The sequence below is a fragment of the Lepidochelys olivacea genome (genome assembly GCF_965140295.1).
Source record: "Lepidochelys olivacea isolate rLepOli2 genome assembly, chromosome: 1".
NCBI classification, from domain to species: domain Eukaryota; kingdom Metazoa; phylum Chordata; order Testudines; family Cheloniidae; genus Lepidochelys; species Lepidochelys olivacea.
In genome coordinates this window covers 202875468-202896577 of record NC_140411.1, presented here as the reverse complement: position 1 = coordinate 202896577, position 21110 = coordinate 202875468, and the positions used below count along the sequence as shown (strand labels likewise).

At 45.6% G+C, this 21110-nt stretch overlaps 1 protein-coding gene across 1 annotated transcript; it reads right to left on the bottom strand.

Moving 5' to 3' along the window:
• Window positions 1-336: 336 nt before the first annotated feature.
• On the bottom strand, window positions 337-19921 carry LOC311512630 (phospholipase A2-like). The gene is made up of 4 exons (XM_084613968.1): window positions 19765-19921; window positions 16768-16933; window positions 3127-3233; window positions 337-507 (listed from the first exon to the last, which is right to left on the bottom strand). Exons 1-4 carry the CDS (start codon window positions 19802-19804, stop codon window positions 359-361), a joined length of 462 nt encoding a protein of 153 aa, XP_084470094.1. The 5' UTR covers window positions 19805-19921; the 3' UTR covers window positions 337-358.
• Between the last annotated feature and the right edge of the window lie 1189 nt (window positions 19922-21110).

Below are 21110 nucleotides of genomic sequence, written 5' to 3'. Positions count from 1 at the left end.
AGAGCACCCCCATGCTTTCCAAAATGTATAGGGGCTCAATGTAAGGCAATGTGAAAGGACTACATGCCAGTGGCTGCTGTTGACACTTTTTCTTTCTATCTACAACTGCAGTGTGGAGCTGCTGTGGTACGCTATTAGATGCATTTGGCCCTCTTCAACTATGGAGGTGGGGGGCAGGTTTTGATCCTTAATTCCAAAGACCGAGGAGGTGCCTAACCATTCCTTTTCTTCTCCCCATCCCCATGCTGCCAGAAATTCTCTAACACCATTATCAGTCTTATCAAAGATGAACAATTTTATTACAGTATCTTAGAAATTAGAAAAATGTCCCTGGAAGATTAGTTTTGCCCCCCAATATCTAACTAAAATTACACATGGGAGTAGTCTGTCCACATAAGAAATCTGGCCAGAGGACGTAGTGTGGGTTATAAGAGGCAGTGCCCCAACACTTGGCTGCTTCTTGGTCACATTGGCACACCATTTTTTGGCATCTATCTGTCAGTGTATCTGAAAAAGAAAATGAACAGTTCAAATCAGATCAAGAGCATGAGACAGTAATAATAGCTAGCGGCAAATTGGCAGTGTCTAGAAAACGGTGCCCGCCTTGTGATACCCACTGAATTCATGTTCAACACATCTTCCTAAGTGGTCAAGAGGGTTGAGCGCCTCAATTTTCACCCAAATTCAGTGACCCTTTTTGAAAATTTGCACCTAAATCTTTTTCTTAACCAGCCTTTCACTTTGTACTTATTATAAGCATCTGTAATGCTGTTACTCCTCTTCTTCCACCACTTCTCAAAAAGCTGCATATATTAAACTTTGCTTCTGTTCTGAAAGGTGACTCCATTTACAAGAAAGTGTTTTTCTCAGCTCTCAGCCCTGGAAATTCAACATTCATTTGACAGTCAAGTTGAGTTCTTTCCTTCACACAAACACCATAATTGGTCATAAAGGAGCTGAAATTAGACTTTCAGTGGCCCCCTGTACAGCCCCTTTGTTGTTGACAGGTTTGCACGGGTGTAACTGATTGGAACTTAGTAAGCAATTCCATTGATGGTGCTCAAGGAGGAGTGGAACCTTGCTTCTTCTTCCAGAGCTCTCCTGGCTTTGAATAAAACTCAGTAAAAACTTAGGCCTAGAATCACAAAGGTATGTAGGTGCTGTGACATTCAGTTCACATCATCAAACTTTTAGGTACCTAGAAAATCACAGGAACATATTGCAGTCTCCAAAGCCTGAGTTAGGCGCCCAGGCTCCCGATACAACGCATGTAGAGAAATAGGTGCCTTAGAATGTGATCCACAAGCTGTCTAAGCTCCTCTCATGCAGATCGGCATCTATCTCTGCTAGCCAATCTCAGCTGTGAACCCTCTTTGGAGGTGAACGCATAAGGCATTTTTTGCAAGAAGTGGGGATGGGGAGCAGCTCCCTCATAACTTTTAGTCCTCTGGTTAGGGCACTCATCTGGGATGTGGGAGACCCTCAGTTTATGTCCCCCTTCCATCTGATGAGGAGAAGGAATTTGAACCTCTCACATGAATGCTCTAACTACTGCACTATTGTGTTGGGGCTGGGTGTTCCCTTAGTCTCTGCTGTTGAAACTTTTCCACTGTAGATAAATACTTAATGAGTACTTGGAGTAGGAGGCTGGAGCCTGGGTCTCCCGTATCCTGGGTGAATGCTTAGCCCACCAGGCTACAGAGTCGTTCTCATGCTTGGGCTCTCTCACTCTCAGGCTCCAATGACTTTCAGTTATCCAGAGTGCCACACCAGCAGGAACGACTGAGGGAGCCCCACCTCAGAATTTTCTATTTTTGCCTTGCCCTCTCGAGTTCTCTCTGTAGCATGCCCAGCATCTTCAGTTTACTGTGCTTAGAGCAGTTTGGTTTGGCACTTATTGCCGCGAGAGCAGACTCCTTCCTTTGAGCCTGCCTCGCAGGGAGCAGTATTTCATACATGTTGAGTGTTTACGGAATGTGATTCTCACATGCAGATGGGCAGAAGACAGAACAAAGCACATTCTGAAGCATGTTTGAACGGAAGCAAATGGTATCTCCATTTTTCGTTCAGCAAACAAAATTGCACGGTAGCAGCAAAAGGGGAAAAAAATAAGTCCCACTGTAAAAGGAGTTTCCATTTCTTTCCTCTGTAAATATTTGTATTTATGACTCAGCAGCTGACAACAAGTGATTTATTTATCCACAGCCCAAGTATGGCGCAATGCAAACAGCTCCACTTTTAATTTCCATTTCCATTGTTCAGATAAACCTCTCCAGCATTTCCTGGCATTAAATCATTCTTCCCTTTTATTGGTATTGAGTCAGCCATAACACCTACCTGGACCAGTAAGGACTGCTGTGTTCTAGGTTAGGGAAGTTAGGGAAGTTGACTGGAGAAGGCATGCAGTGTTTGCATTGCTAATCTGCATTGGGGGTTATGTGAGGGAGGGCAGCTGCTAGCTGCTGCATTGGAGAAGGGCTAGCAGAGGCTGTCACCGGCCTTGCCTTGGCTTACCTGAGTTAGCTCAGTTCTATTTAACTCATGTTTGTCGTGTGAGTGTCGTGACCATGAATCAGTGCATCCTCACAAAACATTCACACCTGTGTTTAGTGCACTTATGGCTGTGTCTCACAGCCACGCTATGCTATTCTTTCACAGCAAAAAATAGGTGTGTTTTTACATCAAGATAGCTAACCAGAAGTAAAACCAAAGTAGAGACAAGGCACAGGTATTTTTACCTGAATGTAGCTACTCCCCCCGTCTCCCACATTTGAGGTTGAACGTGACTAGCTACATCAAGATAGTCCCTCCATAGCTGAAGATCTGGAGGGAAGGGATTAAAGGAGTTTGGGAGGAGTTGAAACCACAAAGAGAGAATCATGAAAATAGAAAATATTTAGAAAATAGAAAATATTTTAGAAAATATTTTTTAAATGCTCCTGCTCCATTTGCAGGGCACAAGCAAAACGAATTTAAATAGAAGGACCTGAATGAGTTTAAAACCCAGTTCAGCATACGCAGTGTTAAATCTATGGTATGTGAAGTGCTCGTGCCAATCTGTGCTCCTAATGTAAAGGGAATGGAATAAATCTAAAACACACAAGGAAAGTGGAGTCATTTCCTTACCGCACACCACAGCATTGCGTTCACAAGTCCATTCATATCTCAGCATCTTGGGGCTACAGCCTTCCCGCTCTGCCTTGTCATAGCAGCAGTCATGCTTGTGGCAACACCTTTCCGCAACAAAGAGATTGAGTTTTGTCTGTTACTTTCTGTGGGTTTTTCTCAGGGCATTTCCCAGTATGCAGCAGGAGCTATGTGGCCACACAAAACTATTTTTGTCTCTGTTCACAGGGGGATTTCCCTAGGCTGAAGGGGAAATTCTCTATAGTTCAGCCAAGTGTTTGATCATTACAGTGAAAATTAACAACGCTTCAGAGTTTGTTATTAATATTCTACAGATGTTAATGGAGCAAACAGAGGAGTGACACGAGGCTGTGCTCCCCTTTCTCGTGTACACTTACAGCAGGTGCTGATGAACGTGTGTCATCAACACTTCTTTCTGTGACTTAGTCCAGGAAAAGACTTAGGGAGGACGTGGGCCTGATTCTCGTTTGCTCGAGGGCAGTGCATCTCCCACCTTGGGGAACATCTCCAGTGTAAGAAGCTTTCCTAGTCAGTGAAGAGCTGGTGGAATGGCTCTATGCCAGACGCCTTTGCACTCCTGGTTTGGGAGGCATGCTGAAGGAAATGGGAAAGCGGAGTAGGGCCAGAACACTATATGCACCAAGTATTCTCAGCCCAAGAGCTGCTCTAACTTACGGCAATGGCCAAGCAGGCCATCTGTCAGGGCCAGAATACTACCAGGTGAAATGTGACACTTTCTGTGACAGGTCTTGTACTTTAGAGCAGGACATTTCAGCAGAGTCTCTATCAATCACAGATTATTGATCTACTCTACTTCATCCCCTCTCCCCTGCAGGGCAGGGAAGGCAGTCAGGGGTCTGTCCCTATTCCCCTCTTCCAAATAGGGTTTGGGGAGCCAGCTGAGCGAGGAGAGGAGGTGAACAGGGGACGCCCAGCTGGGCATCTCTTCTACCCATCCGCCATTGTTCTTGTTCCACCCATGGGCAGAAAATGCTGGGAGCCCCAGGATCTCCCCAGCCGGACTCCAGCTCCTCCTGCTGCTCCCTCCTCCGATTTCCCTGCCTGGTCAGTCCTCACTTCACTAGGCGGCAATGGGGAGAAGCTGGGCCTCCCAAGCCCAGGAGAGGGAGAGGAACTACTTCATTCCCTCCTCCTACTCTACATCCTGATTGTGAGATCAATTGAAACACAGTGATCTCATTGGTCAGCAGCAGATCACAGTGGGTGAAATCATTCTGGGAGTCACAGTGCTGATGACCTCATCTCTCCACTATGTTCTGTCAGAGCCAGTCCTTGCCCCTCAGTGTCAGTTCTCCCAATTGCACCAGGGCGTTCCAGCCATGTTCTGTCACTGTTAGAGATGGGCCTGAGCAAAAAGATTTGGATCCCAACCAGGATTTTGACCCCAAAGAATGGGGGTGCTGTGTTCCAAGGTTTTGGTTCAGGCCCATGTCTAATTGATACAGTGATAACAACAGAGCAAGGCGGTGCGAGCTGTCAGCAAAGCACTTGATCTTCCAATAGGTAAGTGCAATGAGTCTCAGGACGGTACTTAGCATGGGTTAATGGGGATGGCTGCCCATTCCCAACTGCTCAGTGCTCACTCCCTCTGCCTGTTTGCATGATAGAGACAGGGCTGAGGTGCTAAATTCAGATCCAGAGTTCAAAGGCCCCAGTGTCTGGATCTCAGGTTCGGGTTTGATCCATTACAGGGGATGGTTGGGAGGAGGAAGAGCTCTGATATTCCAAGCCAGATCCTGGTTCAGATTCCAACCCTCCCCAGAGCTTGGAGGTCTTTGGATCCAGGAATTTGCTGAATTGATGCTGCTTGAGAGAAAATAAGAGACATGATTTGGGAACTAAGGGTCTGATCCAAAGCTCACTGAAGTCAAAGGAATTGTTTCTGTTGACTCCAGTGCATTTTGGATTGGGTCCTAAGGGTGCTAAATCTATGTAACTTAGGCGAGAAAAGGCCCAGGGTGTGAGGGGATAGGATGTTGTTTGTAAGTGTCTGCCAGGGAACAGTATAAGTGAGAATGGGGATTTCTCACAGCCTTGCATGGTAGCAGAATCAGAAGCAATGTCTTGAAGTTAAGGAGACAAACACTTAGCTGAGACATGGGGGAAATGTACTAATACTGAGAGCAATTGTAATAAACCAGCAAGGGAGGGACCAGACAAGGCCTGTGAAGTCAGGGAGAGGAGCTTGGCGGCTGGGAGAACAGAGCAAAAAAATCCAGTGTCAGAAATAATCACTGCAAGAAATATTCACTGAGGGGCTTTTGGTCCATGAGTATTTTCCATGATGGGCCAGGGTCAAAAATACCCCTAGGTGTAAACTTCATTCATGAATATCTTCAGTAATGAACAGGATCCCCATGACCTCCAGGGGCCCAGCCCCATCCCTGCATCTGTCTCCTGCCATGTTCTCCAGGGGCACTATTCCACTTGTCCTGGATCCGGCTGTTGCTATAGTTTCCAAGTGGCCTGGCTCAGAAAGGGAGAGGGATTCTGCAACTCATCTCTCTGGTCTCTTTGCTTGTTGTCCAGGCATTCTTCTCCCACAGCCTACACCCCAGGCTCTCCTCATTCCCTGGCTGCAAGGTGGACTCCCTCTGTGTCTCCCCTACCTCCTGCTGCCTAGCTCCCTGGAACAGTGCAGGGAGTAAGCACCATAATCCCACTAAGTCCCCTTGTGGGGAAAGCTGGAGAGCAGTGGCCAGCTACAAGGCACAGGCAGAAAATGCAACGTTGGACCCCTGGCTACTGTACAGAGGTGCCATGGGTCCTCCACAGCAGCACCACTGAACTTGGTGCAATTTAGGCCAAATGTCACTGTGACACCTTGGCATCCCAATATTCACCACTGTCATGTAATTAGGGTATGTTTTGTACAAACTATGCCTTGTGAGGTATCATTCTAAAAGTCTTGATCTGCTAGACATTAATAGCTCGTTGTATCGTATGTGCTTTCGCCTATGAAGTTTGGCTATGAATGTGTTACTGAAACACATTGTGAGGTTGAAAATACCCACAAGCAGCCTTTCAGGTACAACAGTAAAAAGGCCAAACAATGTTAATGGCTCGTTGAGGAAATGCACACAGGCACAAGGATTACCCCAGGAACTATGTACAATAGAAACCTCTCATAGAGAGCACTACACAGTGGGAACTGTTTGACCCAGGTCATAGCAGAAGAGCTTTCCAGCAAGGAGGAAGAAGATATAAAAGGGGGAATGACATCATGATGGTACCTCACTCTCCCTACAACAACACACCTGGAAACACCTGAAGAATAATGACTGAACTGGGGGAAGTGATGGTCTCAGGCTAAAGGGATTACTAGCCTGTGTATGAAAACGTGGGAAACCCAAGCTGCAAAGCCAAGGCAGCTTGTGCCTTAAGAATCTGCCAGCCTGTTTATCACTCAGAGTGAGAATCTGCCAATTCATATCCTGCCTATCTAGTATGTTAAATTCAGTTTGCGGTTTTGTTTATTTACTAGGTAATCTGCTTTGATCTCTTTGCTATCACTTATAATCATTTAAAATTTATCCTTTTGTAGTTAATAAACTTATTTTATGTTTTAATCCAAACCAGTGTGTGTTTGACTAAGGTGTCTGGGGAAAATCTCAGCTTGGTTACCACAAGTGCGCATGGTCCTCTTCATAGTGAGGGAGAGGTGGACCAGGTATTAAACCCATATACTGGCCAGATTTGACCAGGGCAGGATGGTACTGCTCTGGGGTCCTAGGCTGGGAGGCTGGAGGTTAGAGAGCCAGCATGTGACTGGAACTGGGTGTGTCCCTACCTGTGTGAATGCTGGCGAAAGAGCAGGCTTGGAGAGCTTTACAGCTTGTCACAGCAGCACAGTGTGAGAAGGAGCCCAGGCAGGCGGGTCAGAGGGCTCAGTGGTACCCCAGTTCCAGGTGGCACCCGGGGGGAGTGCATCACAACCACATTCTACAGTCAAGGCTGTAGCTGCACGATCACAGGAAACACAGCAGAGCTCCAGTAATAATGAAACTTCTCTCCATGGGTCTCACAATGCGCAAGCATCTCCAGCCTACAGAGAGGCAGAATGGGAGGGAAGGCAGAGCACTGCAGCAAAAGACCTGAGCCCGTTAGCAAAGGTCCCAAAGCCTCTCAGAGCAGTTTGAAAAACCAGCCAGGCCTCCACAGCTCACAGAGAAGCAGGAAGTCAGAGTGTTTATCTTGTGCTATTTGGTCGTGTAAGTTCTTTGTGACAGGGACTTGATTTATCTGGGTTTTCTAAAATACAAGGCACATGTACAGAGCTAGGGACAGTATTTTTACCAGCACTGCCATTCACAGAACATGGATAACCTGCTTCCCTGACCTGAGGGACTCGCAGAGTAAATAGAACAAACCCACAAACATTTCCCAGAGACAATACACTCTTCCTCCATCCCTCTCCTTCCTCTATCTCCCATGTCCACATCTTAGTTTTCTCCACACAACGTTCACACTTGTATCCACGTTGGTAAGATAATTAGGGGAATCCAGTTTCATACTTCAGAGCTTCAGCTGATTTTCTGCTGTGGTAAGGAAGGATTTTCCACCCCAATTCACAACTGGCTGAATGGACTATCTGGGTTTTTTTTCTCCTTCCCCTGAAGCATCCGATCCTAGTTGCAACTGGAGGCAGGACACAAGCCCAAATGGACCAATGGTCTGAGACAATAACTACAAATCATCTGAGCCCAGATGTGGATTAGTTGTGTGATCTTTGTTCACAGGCTCATCATTAAACTGTCAGAGATGAAATGGCACTGGCCAGACCAATGGCTGCCCCCAGAAGGGGCTGGTGAAGCTAAGGGCACAAAGGAGCAATTGTTTTAATCAATGAGTGGAGCTGGTGCAGGCTGACATCATCGGGAAATGAGGAACACACAACCCTTAAAGCATCTCCTGAGGGGTGTTGTGAAGGCTTCTGTGTGAATCCCTCCAAGAGGCTGCCGCACGAGCAGAGAGGAATGTGTCCACGAGACCCTGAGGTGCTGGCACGAAAGAAGGAGGGAGAATACAGGGTCAGAGGGACAGGCCCAGACACAGTGAGTCCACAGCCCAGCCCAGCTCCAGGTCACCCCAGTAAGGGTAAAACAGGGATAAAGGGGGAAAGGTGCTGGGTGGGCCAGCCAACGGGCTATTTACCATAGAATTGCTCAACTCAGAGAGCAAAGGGGCCAGCCAAGGGTCACTGCAGCAAATTCACAGGGGAAAGCCCTGGGTGTTGAGAGATCCATGGAGCACGGGAGCTGGACCCAGCCAGAATAAGTGCTGCCCCTCTCCTAAGGGGATTTCCTGCACCTACAAGTGCAGGGTCAGGTATTACTGAGCTAGGAAGGAGAGGCAGGGCTAAGAGCAGTGAGTTTAGAGGGTGACCTCCCTTTTGCTGTGCTCTTAGGGGATGCTCAGTAGGAACAAACCAAGGCAGCCTGTGTCATTATTTAGGGACAGAGTAACGTTTGTCCTGAATGACCTAGCATGGCCCTAATACCTTGGAACTGCTCAAAGGTAAGCAGATGATACCTTGAAGCCCAGGTGATCCTTCACAAGCCATCCCCTGCTCTACATGAATCCTGAGAGGTGGCACATGAAGAATTAATGATGTTAATGACCAGTCATGTCATACCCAGATTGGAAAGAGGCAAGTTAATGCACCAAAAGCTGTATCAGAACCTGACAGGTCCTTACAAATATGCAGTGAGTGTATACAACATCAAAATAAATTATGCATGGTCTCTCAGATCTAGCCTTTGCTAATAAGGAAGATTTATTCCCCTCCCCCCCAAGAAGGGGTATGGATTCCCTCCACTCATTTTGTCAAATGCTGTTCAGAATGTGGAACTAGATCAGGACTCTGAGAAGAACCCAACTGTACGTGTGACATTATTGACATAAACTGTGACCGTACAGATCATTGTTGCAACCAGGGTCCTATGGTTGCACCAGTTCTTATACAGAGGAGGCCAGATAAGGTGTCTATGGGAAGTTGTAGTTTGCTGGTTATGATTATGCTGTCTTGTATGTGTGTATCATTTTTTTATTTGAAGTTATGAATATTGGCTATGTATTTGTTTGATTCTAAGTAGCCTCCATGAAGCATTTGGTCAGCTTCTTGATAAAGGATTATTCTCAGTAAGTGCCAAATCAAGAAACACTTAACTGACAATGGACTTTGGGAGATACCAATCCACATCTGAGCTTTCCTGGGAAAACTCAAACTAAGATGTAAACAATGGCATAGGCCTGCAAAAAGCTGAATCATTCATAGACATGTGACTTGCCCAGGTGACTTCAAACTCCATCTTGTTGAGGGGATTTTACACAGGAGAACAAAGGGGTTTCCACCCACCAGAGAAAGACTATATACGGCCCTGGAAACCCTTCCATTTTATCTTCAGCTGGCTTAAAAGATAGCCTGTCCACCCCAAAGAGATGCCTGAAAGAAATTTGAATAAAGGACAGTAACTACGGGTGTGTGAGTGATTGCTGGACCCAGACTAGGAAGGAGTCTAGTCTGTCAGAGAAGCTTATTGGAACATCTCTGAGGGTGAGATTTACCTGCATTTAGTTTCCTACTCTATTAGGCTTAGACTTGCGTGTTTTATTTTATTTTGCTTGGTAACTTACTTCGTTCTGTCTGTCTATTACTTGGAACCACTTAAATCCTACTTCTTATACTTAATAAAATCACTTTTTGCTTATTAATTAACCAAGAGCAAGTAATTAATCCCTGGAGCAAACAGCTGTGCATATCTCTCCATCAGTGTTATAGAGGGAGAGCAATTTATGAGTTTACCTGTATAAGCTTTATACAGAGTAAAATGGATTTATTTGGGGTTTGGACCCCATTGGGAACTGGGTATCTGGGTGCTAGGGACAGGAGCACTTCTTAAGCTGCTTTCAGTTAAGTCTGCAGCTTTTGGGGGACGTGGTTCAGACCTGAGTCTGTGTTTGTAACAGGCTAGTGTGTCTGGCTCAACAAGACAGGTACTGAAGTCCCAAGCTCCAGGGAAAATGGGCTCAGAGGTACTCTCAGCACATCAAGTGGCAGTCCTAAGGGGGCTTCTGTGACCCAACCTGTCACAGTAAGTACTCACCAACCAACAGTATAGATCCCTATATGGCATTTCAAGTGCATCTGCCATTTTTCACTCTGTCATGTAATTACATTTAGATCTGGACTTTTCAGAAGAGAGATTTCACACAAAATGTGTGAAATTATGTATTATTTATCTGACAGAGGCTCATGTCTCCTTCTTCCCCTTTCCTCAGCTAGAGTTGTTGCCTTCTTCCTTTGTAGTTGACTGGGGAGTCATCCAGTGGACAGATATCAGCTTCGAGGGGAGTCCATTAATGCTGATTTTATCTCTGGGGTGTTGTTCCGCCCCCCCAACAAAATGGTAAAAAATAATTAGAAGCCATCTCTGTGATGAACCTCTCTATTTCAGTGTGTAACAGGTCAGGATCCTCTTGTCTCACTCACTTCACATTTGGTAGAAATTTTCTACTTCTTCATGCCTTTGTCACCTCTTGGCTAAATTACAGCAATGCAATATACCAGGGCATGAAGACTTCAGCACGCAGGAAATGCCAGCTAATACAGAATGCTCCAGTGTATCCACTCAGCAACATGGGTTACTGCAAGCACATCAGACCTATCCTCTGTTCTGTACACTGGCTTCCCGTAGAACACTGAATCAAGTTCAAGTCTTGGTCTTTATCTTCAAGGCCCTTAATGGCCGGGGCCCAGGGCATCTAAAAGATCAATTATTGCTCTGAGGTGAAGACCATGATTTATAGCTTCGCTCCTCTGGCACAATGGAACTTGTATAGTAAGAGTACAGCCTGTGCGGGAGACAGAACTTTCTCAGGGGCCAGTGCGAGACAGTGGAATGAACTCGCCCAACAACTAAGGGCCATCACAAACCTCACCACCTTCTGCTCTAACTGCCAGGTGCATTTCTTTGACTCTGCCCTCTCTAACATAAATACAGAGCAACATCTCTCTCCCTCTCTCGTTTAAAAAAAATCAAAACACCCCACAGTGCATAATTTTCCTTCTAGCAAGAGGATGCCAAAACAACAAAACATGACAGACGTTAGTCACATTTTGCATACTGCAGTACTGGAAGGTGCTCAGACACTACAGTAATGAGTGTGGCATAAGAACTTCTAGACTAGATCTAATCTACCCTTTTTGTCGCTCATATGGCTTCTCTGGTGGATTTCAAAATTGCTGTGATCCAGACTCAGAGCGATGGGATGGGAAGTTCAGTTCCTGCCCAGAATTACAGGACGAGATCCAGTAAGTATTCACAGAAGTTATGCATGTTCTGACCTTACACCTAGCCATATTCTGAAGATAGAAAAAAAAATCTCCCCCTTTGATTATTTGGTTCTTAAAACTAGTTCTGTATCTACCAAGCAAACAACTGATCATATTTTAGATAGAGGAAACTGCTTTATGGCCTTGAGTACTAACATGTCATTTGACAAGAGATAGCCCAGAAGGCTGGGTTTCTTGAAATGGGGATAGTCCATAAGCATAGACAGCTGGTAAAAATATTATTTGGAGGGATGAGCAAAACTTAATAACTACTGTTATTTCTGGGGGTGGGATGTGTGTGTGTGTGTCAAGTCCTGCTCTCTGGTGTGTATGTGGGTCACTGTCTCTACCCTAGCCTGGTGTAGAAGGGAGGACTGGAGGGTGGGGTTGGAGAGCAAGCTCACTCCGCACTCACCCTGCAGCGGCAGCTCCTGTCCTGAGGGGCTGGGCCTGGGTCCCCAGGCCCGTCTGTTGGCTCTCGCCACTTGCAGAATTCATAGGTGCTCACCACATCACACATGTGTCCCCGCACAGATAGGGCCCCTCCTCTACAATGTCCCATCCCCTTCCTGGTGCTGGGGCCACCAGCTGCAGGCCTTTGCCTGCTGAGCTGGGCAGGCTGAGATAGATTAGGGGTGGCTGAGCCCCCTCTAGCCTAGCCACACATCACACCTATGTTCATAAGTAATCAGAAGCAAAGATAACTTGTTTGATTTGGATCCCACACCGGGGTAACTCTGGAATAATGTCAGTGAAGTCAATGGAGCTAGACTTGGGTAAATCTTGTGAAAGCAAGAAGAGAATTAGGCCCATTGGGTCAAACTCAGCCTTCTTTTACCTCCTGTGACTATACAGGGGCTGAATTTAGCCCATAGTGCTTTCCTTCCATCTGTACTCCCAATTTAGTAAAGCAGCAATTTCGACCCACAGATTTGTCTGCCAGATAAATGCCAGGTTTATTCTGAGCTTGCCTATATGACATCAGCAATGATGACCACAAGATTATTTGCTACATTCAGAATTCTAGAAACGTAATTTAAAAGCAGCAACCCAACACCTAAAGGACATTAGAATGTGACTCGTCACCTGTTAGATTACAAACCTAACCAAACGTTCAGACTGAGGTCCTATTTTCCCATTGGATACTGTAGCACTTGCTAATGGCTAAGCAAAACAACTTATGCTGCCCACGATGCAACACACAGAGAAGGAAGTTTCTATTGGGTTTATAATAGTGATGATGAGTCATGGGTTAATTATTCCCTACTTTCAGATCATCTTGTTCCTGGTTTTCTTTCTGAAAGTTCAGAGGCCAAGATCAGAGGGAGGGAAGAATTAGCAATCTGGGAGGTGGGTGAGAGGTGCTGGCCATGTGGGTGGAGGTGAAAGGGGGAGTGGTAATTCAGGAGCAGCGAGGATAGGAGGAGCAGCCCATTGGTGGAGGGCCTGACCTGAGTGACAGGAGAGAAGCAGGCAAAGGGAGGAGGTGCGGGAGTAAGGAGCCAGAGGACAAGAGAAAAGGAGTAGTAGTGGGGAACCAGAGAAAAGAAAGGAGCCAGAACAGCGGCACAGAGGGAGAGGAAGGAGCAGAGCAAAGGAAAGAGGAGAGTAGGCGGAGCTGGACAGCAAAGAAAGGGCTAATGAGAAGAACCAGCTGGCTGTGGGGAGTGGCTGCTCCTAAATTGGCTTTGTAAAAAATGGAAGGATTGCATCGCTCTTGGAGGGCCTTATTCTGCTCTCAGTGACACCAGTCCTACACTGATATAACCCCATTAGCTTCCGTGGAGTGACTTACTCCTGATTTATGCCAGTGTAAAGTGAGAGGAGACAGGCTCAGAGTTTGCAAAATTGCCTCCAGATGCCCCCGAAGTAGCACCTTGGAGAGAAGAGAATAAATACCCCTCAACAACTTCAGCTGGTCACTCACTGTCAAGAAATGCCTTTCCTTCCCACCGGTTATTGCTTAATGGTACCAAATGCAATCAGTCTTAGCCAGCGAGATTACAGGCTGGCTGGGCAACAGGAATGAAAGATTAATACAAACCTCTACTAGTTGGAAATTGCTTATTCATAAAGTATGTGCTAGAAAACCTGCACTTAAGGATATAAGCAGCTCTGACTGGCTAAATCCCTGCCCAGGACAACCAGAGATGAGGAGAAAAGTGCAATGAGCAAATGTCACTGTGGCAATAGGTTCTGTTTGCAATTTTAGAGGAACAGACACCGTCGTCTGTTCTGTTCTTTTTGTTTAATTCACTGAGAATGGAAAATCTCATTCTCTTTGTGTCTTGCAGAAGGCTAGCTGGCTCATTCCCATAGGCCCAGATCCTCAAAGGGGTTTAGGCTCTCCTAACTTCCATTGATTTCAATCAGCATCTCACAGAATCAGGTGACTGTGACTCGAGTCCTCTGCATGCTCATTGAGCTCAAACAGCGATATCTATCTGAAGTTCTGGGAAATTCACAAAACATCCAGCAGAGTGTGATAGGGGAAGGAATGAGATGAGCACTACCTGTTCATTTCATTGTAATGACAGAGAGGATGGAAGGAGATGGGGGAAAATGTAACTACTAGAATACCACAACAAAGCCAGTGTTTGAAACCAACATTTTTAAACGAGTTGCCCAGAAGTATGCCTTTTTGTAGAATAAAAAAAGAGTCTATATTTAGACCTACTTTAATATTGAACTATCTAGACAGAGAAGACTGATTTAAGGAAAATAAAATCACACCTTTTATAATGGTGTCAGTAGCAAAGCAGAAATGTTTAAACAATGAGTCATTTTAAACATTTACTGCTCAAGGAAGTTGGCTTTACCACAGTACTCGTACTTACAATGGGAAATACTGCAAAAGCTGTGTTCATCATCACTTACACAGCATGACGTGTTGATTTTTGTAACAGCGTCATCAGGGAGAGGAACCCAGAAGATTCCTCCAAGAAATATGAGAAGGAAAATGTTTAGGGCCAGATCCAGTGGAGCTATGGAGCTGGTTTATACCAGCTGAGGATCAGACCCAGAATTTCTGACTGCCTAAAAAATAATTTTCTGTAACCAAGCAAAGCAGTCAAGGGGCATTAATAGCTGTAGTTAAAGGGTTAAGCTTAAATCTGCAAAAGTGGCCACTAATTTTGGGTGCCTCCACGTGTTGGGTCCCTGATTTTAGCCACTTAGGGCGAAATGCTAGCCCCACTGAAGTCAATGTCAAAACTCCCATTCATTTCCACGTGGCCAGGCTTTCTAGAAAAATTGCAAGTGCCTGCAACAGCTGGATATGTTGGTAAAGCACAGTGAGGTATTTACTAAATGGGCTGATATCACCTGCCTTCTTTCCTGAAGAAAGGAAAAGGTAAGTGTAAGAGCCACCCTGCTTATAGATTTTAGATAAGCAGATGGAATTGTGTGGCTAACTTGAAGGTGCAGAGATAGACTGTGCCGGTGGCAAAAATTTTCTATAGCAAAAGGATCAGAGCTCACAGTCACTCAGGTAGATCAAAGCCTACCAGACAAAATAATTAAATATTCACCACTCAGGGTGTGTAAGAGAAGTAAAAGTATTGCAGTGGAACAGGAGCATTGCCTCCTGCTCTGAAAATAAACAGCTCAACATCTTCTCAACAAATACAAAAGCCAGAGAAGGGAGAGACTATTACTCTGTTAAAATATGCTGTTCTGCCAACATCATCTGTTGGTTTAATGTAGTAAACAGACGTGGGGTGACTGCAAGGAGCTTGAGTCGCTCCTGCACCAATATGGGATTCTCCCATAGGAGAGGAAAAGCAGTGTTTCCACTACTGCCCTTTCCTGTGTTGCCAAGCATCCACTCACCTTGGGTGTGACCCCTTTTCAGTCAGTGCCACACACTATACTGGTTACCCCCAGTAAGTGAGGTTGCAGCAGTTTTGGGTGGCCACAACCTGGACCCCCTAGTGGAGTCCCTGTCTCCAGGGAACTTTGCCACCATTCACCAGAGGTTAAAAGTCCTCATGAATATGCTGGGCAATGCCGCTGTGGATGTCCATGTGACACACACTTACAAGTGCTGTCTGTACACCATTTTACATTTAATTTACATTTTAAATTAAGTTCCTGGTCTCAAACCAGGCCTAATTTTCTTTTGGTTTGCACTTGGCAAAGGGGTGAATGGGGTTTTACAGGGTTGCCAACTTTCTAATTGCACAAAACCGAACACCCTTGCCCCACCCCTTCCCCAAGGCCCCACCTCTTCTCCGAGGCGCCAATCCTGCTTACTCCATTCCGCCTCCCTCTGTCGCTCGCTCTCTCCCACCCTTCCTCACTCGCTCATTTTCACTAGGCTGGGGGAAGGGGTTGGTGTGTGGCAGGGGGTGAGGGCATTGGTTGGGGATGAGGGGTTTGGGGTACAGGAGGGGGCTCCAGGCTGGGGCTGAGGGGTTTGGAGTGTGGGAGGGGGTACAGGCTCTGAGCTGGGGATATGGGCTCCAGGGTGGGGCCAGAAATGAGAGGTTCAGGGTGCGGGAGGGGGATCTAGGCTGGGGAATGGGGTAGAGGTGCAGGGTTTAGGGTGCAGGAGGGGGTTCCAAGCTGGGGCTGAGGGGTTTGGAGTACAGGAAGGGGTTTTGAGCTGGAGCAGGGGGTTGAGGCACAGGAGGGGGCTCAGGATGCAGGCTCTGGGAGGGAGATTGGGTGTGGGGGGGGCTAGAGGCAGGAGATTGGAGTGCAGGAGGGGGTTTGGGTGTGGGCTCTAGGAAGCAGTTTGGGAGGGGGCTCAGGGCTGGGGCAGGAGGTGAGGTGTGGGAGGGGTTTTGGGGTATGGGCTCCGGGCGGCGCTCACCTCAGGCAGCTCCCCACAAGCAGCAACATGTCCCTAGGCGGAGGTGCAGCCAGGTGGCTCTGTACACTGCCTCCATGCACAGGTGCTGCCCCTGCAGCTCCCATTGGCCATGGTTCCTGGCCAATGGGAGCTATGGAGGTGGCACTCAGGTTGGGGCAGGGTCAATGCAAGGAGAGCCCACGGCTGTCCACCTAGGAGCTGAGGGACATGTCACCACTTCTGGGGAGCTGCGCGGAGCCAGGTAGGGAGCCTGCCAGCCCCGCTGTGCTGCCAACCAGACTTTTAACGGACCAGATAGCAGTGCTGATTGGAGCCGCTGGGGTCCCTTTTCGAGCAGGTGTTCCAGTTGAAAACTGGACATCTGGCAACCCTATACATGGATGTAACTGAGGGAAGAATTTAGTGGAGAGACCAGAACTATACATGGGCATATAAGTGATGTTCTTACCAGTCTACTTTATCTTTAGGCCAACCTCGTCCTCCCAGACCACAGTAGCATCCATAACCTAGATATGCCAAAGCATTGCGTCCTGTACCACAGGATATGGCTCCTGCTAATTCAATGAGTCCTCTTGTATGCAAAGAATGGGTTTTCCCCAGTGCGCCTTTCCAAACTGCAAAGAGAGAATGTTGTTTCATACAGGGTTTGCACAACACCTTTAAGGATTTTCACTGCTGATTTCTTTCAAATTCCCACTGCAGATTTTAGGCCTTATTGGGCGTTTGGGCCCAGTGCACAAACACTGCCACTTTCCTTATTATTGTTGTATCAGAGTAATATCTACAAGCCACACGGACCGTAAAGGTACACCTTTATCAGCAAGGGAAGGCCTGCGTCATTTAACAGTCACTGAGTACATACAATAACATTCCATTGCCTAGTTTGAATAGGTGGCAGCTTTATTAAGGTAATATTAAAGGTTATATCCACCTTCCATTATAAAGCCTTAATATAGGGCCACCCCATTAATTTTGGCCTTAAAAATTTCAGATTTATTCTAAAGGCAAAGGAGAATGTGCCTGCATAGTTTGAAGCAACTTTCTTAAACCATTTTTCAGTTGCAGGCCTTTAATATGATACCCTGATTTGAAACGCTTATTTGTATCTTGTATCCCTCCTATTCAAAGTTGTGTTTCTCATAGACTGCTGTGGGAGGGGAGAGGACTCACCTCTGAAAATCAAGCCTCTGATTTAGATGATTAAATATGGATTTTGGTGCCTAACATGATGATAATAGTACTAATTGCTGCTATTATTTTCACTTATTGTGATGCATCCGTGCACCTATCCATCGGTATGAGTGCATCATATGAACAGTTAGCATTAGCCCCTCCCCATACTTTCCACCCAGCCCCTCTGTTCTTCAGCTTTCACCTCTCTCTCTCCCCATCCATTCATAACCACTCAACCCACCCCTAAGGTAAAAGCTAAAATAAATTGATGGACTTTTCAGCATTCTTGACTCAAGAGTTGGATCATATTTCAGAACCAAGAACCCCAGACTGAAGCTGCTTGGCCACTTGTTCCCTGCTGTTTGAATACACTTAACATCTTCAAAGTGCTGTGCAAACATTGACTAATCCCCTAAACCATCCATGTGAGGTAGGGACTAGATGCTATTATTAAGACCATTGCTTTCCTTTTAAAACCTGTAGTTCTAATCCCTCTTCCCTGCGTGTATCATATGCCATAGTTTTCTCTAAGGGCTTGATTCAAAAGCCCATTGAAGTCAATGAGAATCTTTCCCCAGCCATGAAAAGTCAGAGGTTCGTTTCTTCAGAGGAAAAAACGACCTCATAAAGTAACAGAATATTAAGCATTAAAATGATCGAGAACCCTGCGAAAAAAGTGCAACTGCAGCATAAGCACAAACAAGGAAAAGACAACACACTGAATCTTTTCCAGCATTTTAGGTGAAATGTAGCAGCCTCTTTCAGGAGCTAATTCCATGCACTGATGTCACAGTGTTTTACATAGGTTTCTCATGCTATTCCCTCATGGATTAAAAACACATTCCTGGAAAAGTAACAACTTCCCTTTGCTAAACACTACCTTGAGTATTAATTTTTTTAAAACTGGTAAAAGCAAACAGCAGCTCCGTTATTAGAAACCATAGAGAAGACCCTATTTCCCTGCTATAAGTGCCAAGTGAATGGGGGTAAAAGACAGATTCTTCTCTCAGTTACCTTGGGGTATATCCAGAGTAATTCCACTGGAATTAGCGACATCCCTCTGGCTTTGCACCCAGATAACCTATATCCAGATCATATCCAGCATGTATGGGAGGGAGGCTGTTTCTTTCTCAGAAATATGCATCCAGTCCCAGAGGAACATCCCTGAGAAACTATTAACTATAGCAACATCACAGTTATTCCTGGGGGACAAAAAGAACCCCAGTGAACCAAGCCTGAATGAGCTGCTTTAGAATCTACGCTCCCCCTGAGTTGAAAACAAAGCAGGGGCCAGTGTAGTATCTGATGTTACTTTTTTTTTTTTAAACTGATTATATTTCAATTTGACATTAGTATCCCTTTAAGGTTCTGAAGTCAGCTCTAACTTGCTTGCCTTGCAAGTGCACTATACATTCAGTTGAACAGTTAGCAACCTAAATAGTAATTGAAATGACTCAGTGACACATAAAGAGTTAACACTGCTGTAAGATCCTTGGAAAAGTAGGAGAAACCCCACAGCAAACTGAATTTAGCCAAATGACACAGCTGGAGTACTTTCAATAACTACTAACTGTTCACTTTCATCTATCTTGTATATGAAATCAGGCTGAATTAAGATGGATCTGACAGCTTAAACTTTCCTGTTATTTCCAGTGTTTAAATTGTCAGCCTTTATGCTGCCTTAATACAGGATTCTACACTTAATCAAATTGTACTGCACTAATGATCACAAACCTTAGTGCTACCTCAGTGTTTAGGGGTATAGAATACAACTGTGTTTTTATAAAGGGGATTTGCTTTTTCAATTCCTTTTTTTTCCTTGAACGTTATTTGAATTGGAAACAATTTGCTCAAGAGTCACTGGTATAAAGAAAAGGGATGAAACTGAAAACAATATTTCAGAGAAGAAAAGTCAACACGTGAGGTTTTTCAGAATAAAACTGGAAACTTTCTAAATTAGAAGAGAAAATAAAACATGTTCCTACAGTTACAGTCTTACAGAATTACCATGGAAATGAATCAGCCCAGGCACAAAATATACTCAGACTTCCTTTACCGTGATAATGAGAAAATGAACGATAGTTAACTCACCGGTCCAAATGCCAATGATTTGCTTTGGGCAAGTAGAACTAGGCAAAGCTAATACAGTACATGGGCTGCCAAAGTGAAGGGGGAAGTTGCCCTCACACAGAGTGGGAGAAGCAGGAGGGTGGCAGAGATAGAGATGCTCCCAGGGATCCAACAACTGCAGCTGTACAGAATTTGTACTCACCTGCCTGAAGCACCAGCAGCACCAGCAGCCAGAGCCCCATTGGGAAGTTAGAGGGTTTAAGTGCCCAGTATGCCTCTCTCTTTCTAACAGTCTCTTGTACATTCAGCCTGAGCGGCTGGGGTCTCCCTGCAGAGCTGCTCTCAGCTGGTATACCAGGTAAACCAAAGCGTGGGTGTGTATAACACTCTTCCTAGGTCGCTGCTCCCATATCTGCTCCAAAGTTTTATGTACACACACACACACAAAAGTAAGACACTCTCCTCTGAAATCCCAAGTGCCCTGTGCGCTGAGCCTGCTGCCAGCAGGGCTCTGTGCCTCTATTTGCATATCATTCCTGTAGGGAGGGGCTGCTGGAAGGGAATTAGACTGGCACAGTCTCTTACAGACAAGTCTCTAAGCTTGTGCTCCTTCTCTAAGCCGTTTGCCTGCAGACCCCAGTTAACCTCCTAGCTGCTTCACAGGGGAAGTCAGAGTCCTGGATACTGTGTCCTGGACTTTCAGATTTTGATAGCTGTGATGTAGCACAGTGTGGGGGGGCTTTTCCTTTCAGATAATTCCTTTTTGTTTAACACTGAACATTTTTTCATGTAAAAAAAATTATAAAACTATAAAATCTGACTGAAATATCATTAAAGGCAAATGTCTAGATATAAACCAACTGAGTTTATTCTGGGCCATGCCACAGCAAAATATATACCCAGCCCATTTATTCTAAACTGATCTAACTAGCTAGCTCATTTCTTCAGTGCTATCCATATTCACCCTTCATCCACAAGAACAAGCCATAGCTTCTCAGGAAGAAAGTCCCTCCATCTAGTCTGCGCCTACTGTCTTGGGGTTGGGAAAAATTGAGCTAAGCTAGGTCGAGATGAGTCGAGCTGGGAAATGAAGCCATGACGATGTTTCAAAGTCCTTTCTTAAGAACCCCAAAAAGCAGGGCATAAGATGGGGCATAATTCACTCCATTATTTTGTCCACCAATTAAGCCTCATATCCACCATGAAGTTCCAGATCTACATCATCTTGTTGACCAAGATCTTAACCCAGTCCTTGAGTTATATCACTAGGCCTTTTCGTTTGGGCTAGTTCACTTTCTCCGTCTGGTTTGCCTGCACCTGTTTATAGTATTCTTGACTGAAGATATCTTGACCTACTTTTCATGGTTAATTCTCACGTGTGCAAAAAGTTAGCGGCCCAATTGTCATAACATGGGCAAGCAGATATCATGCATCCATAGCCTTGGGGGACTTCAGTATCCTCAGGGAGGGCATTTTCAGCATGCTGGCTCAGGATCTCTTGTCCACCTGGTGACCATGAGGATTATCCCAAGTGGGTCTCACATAGCT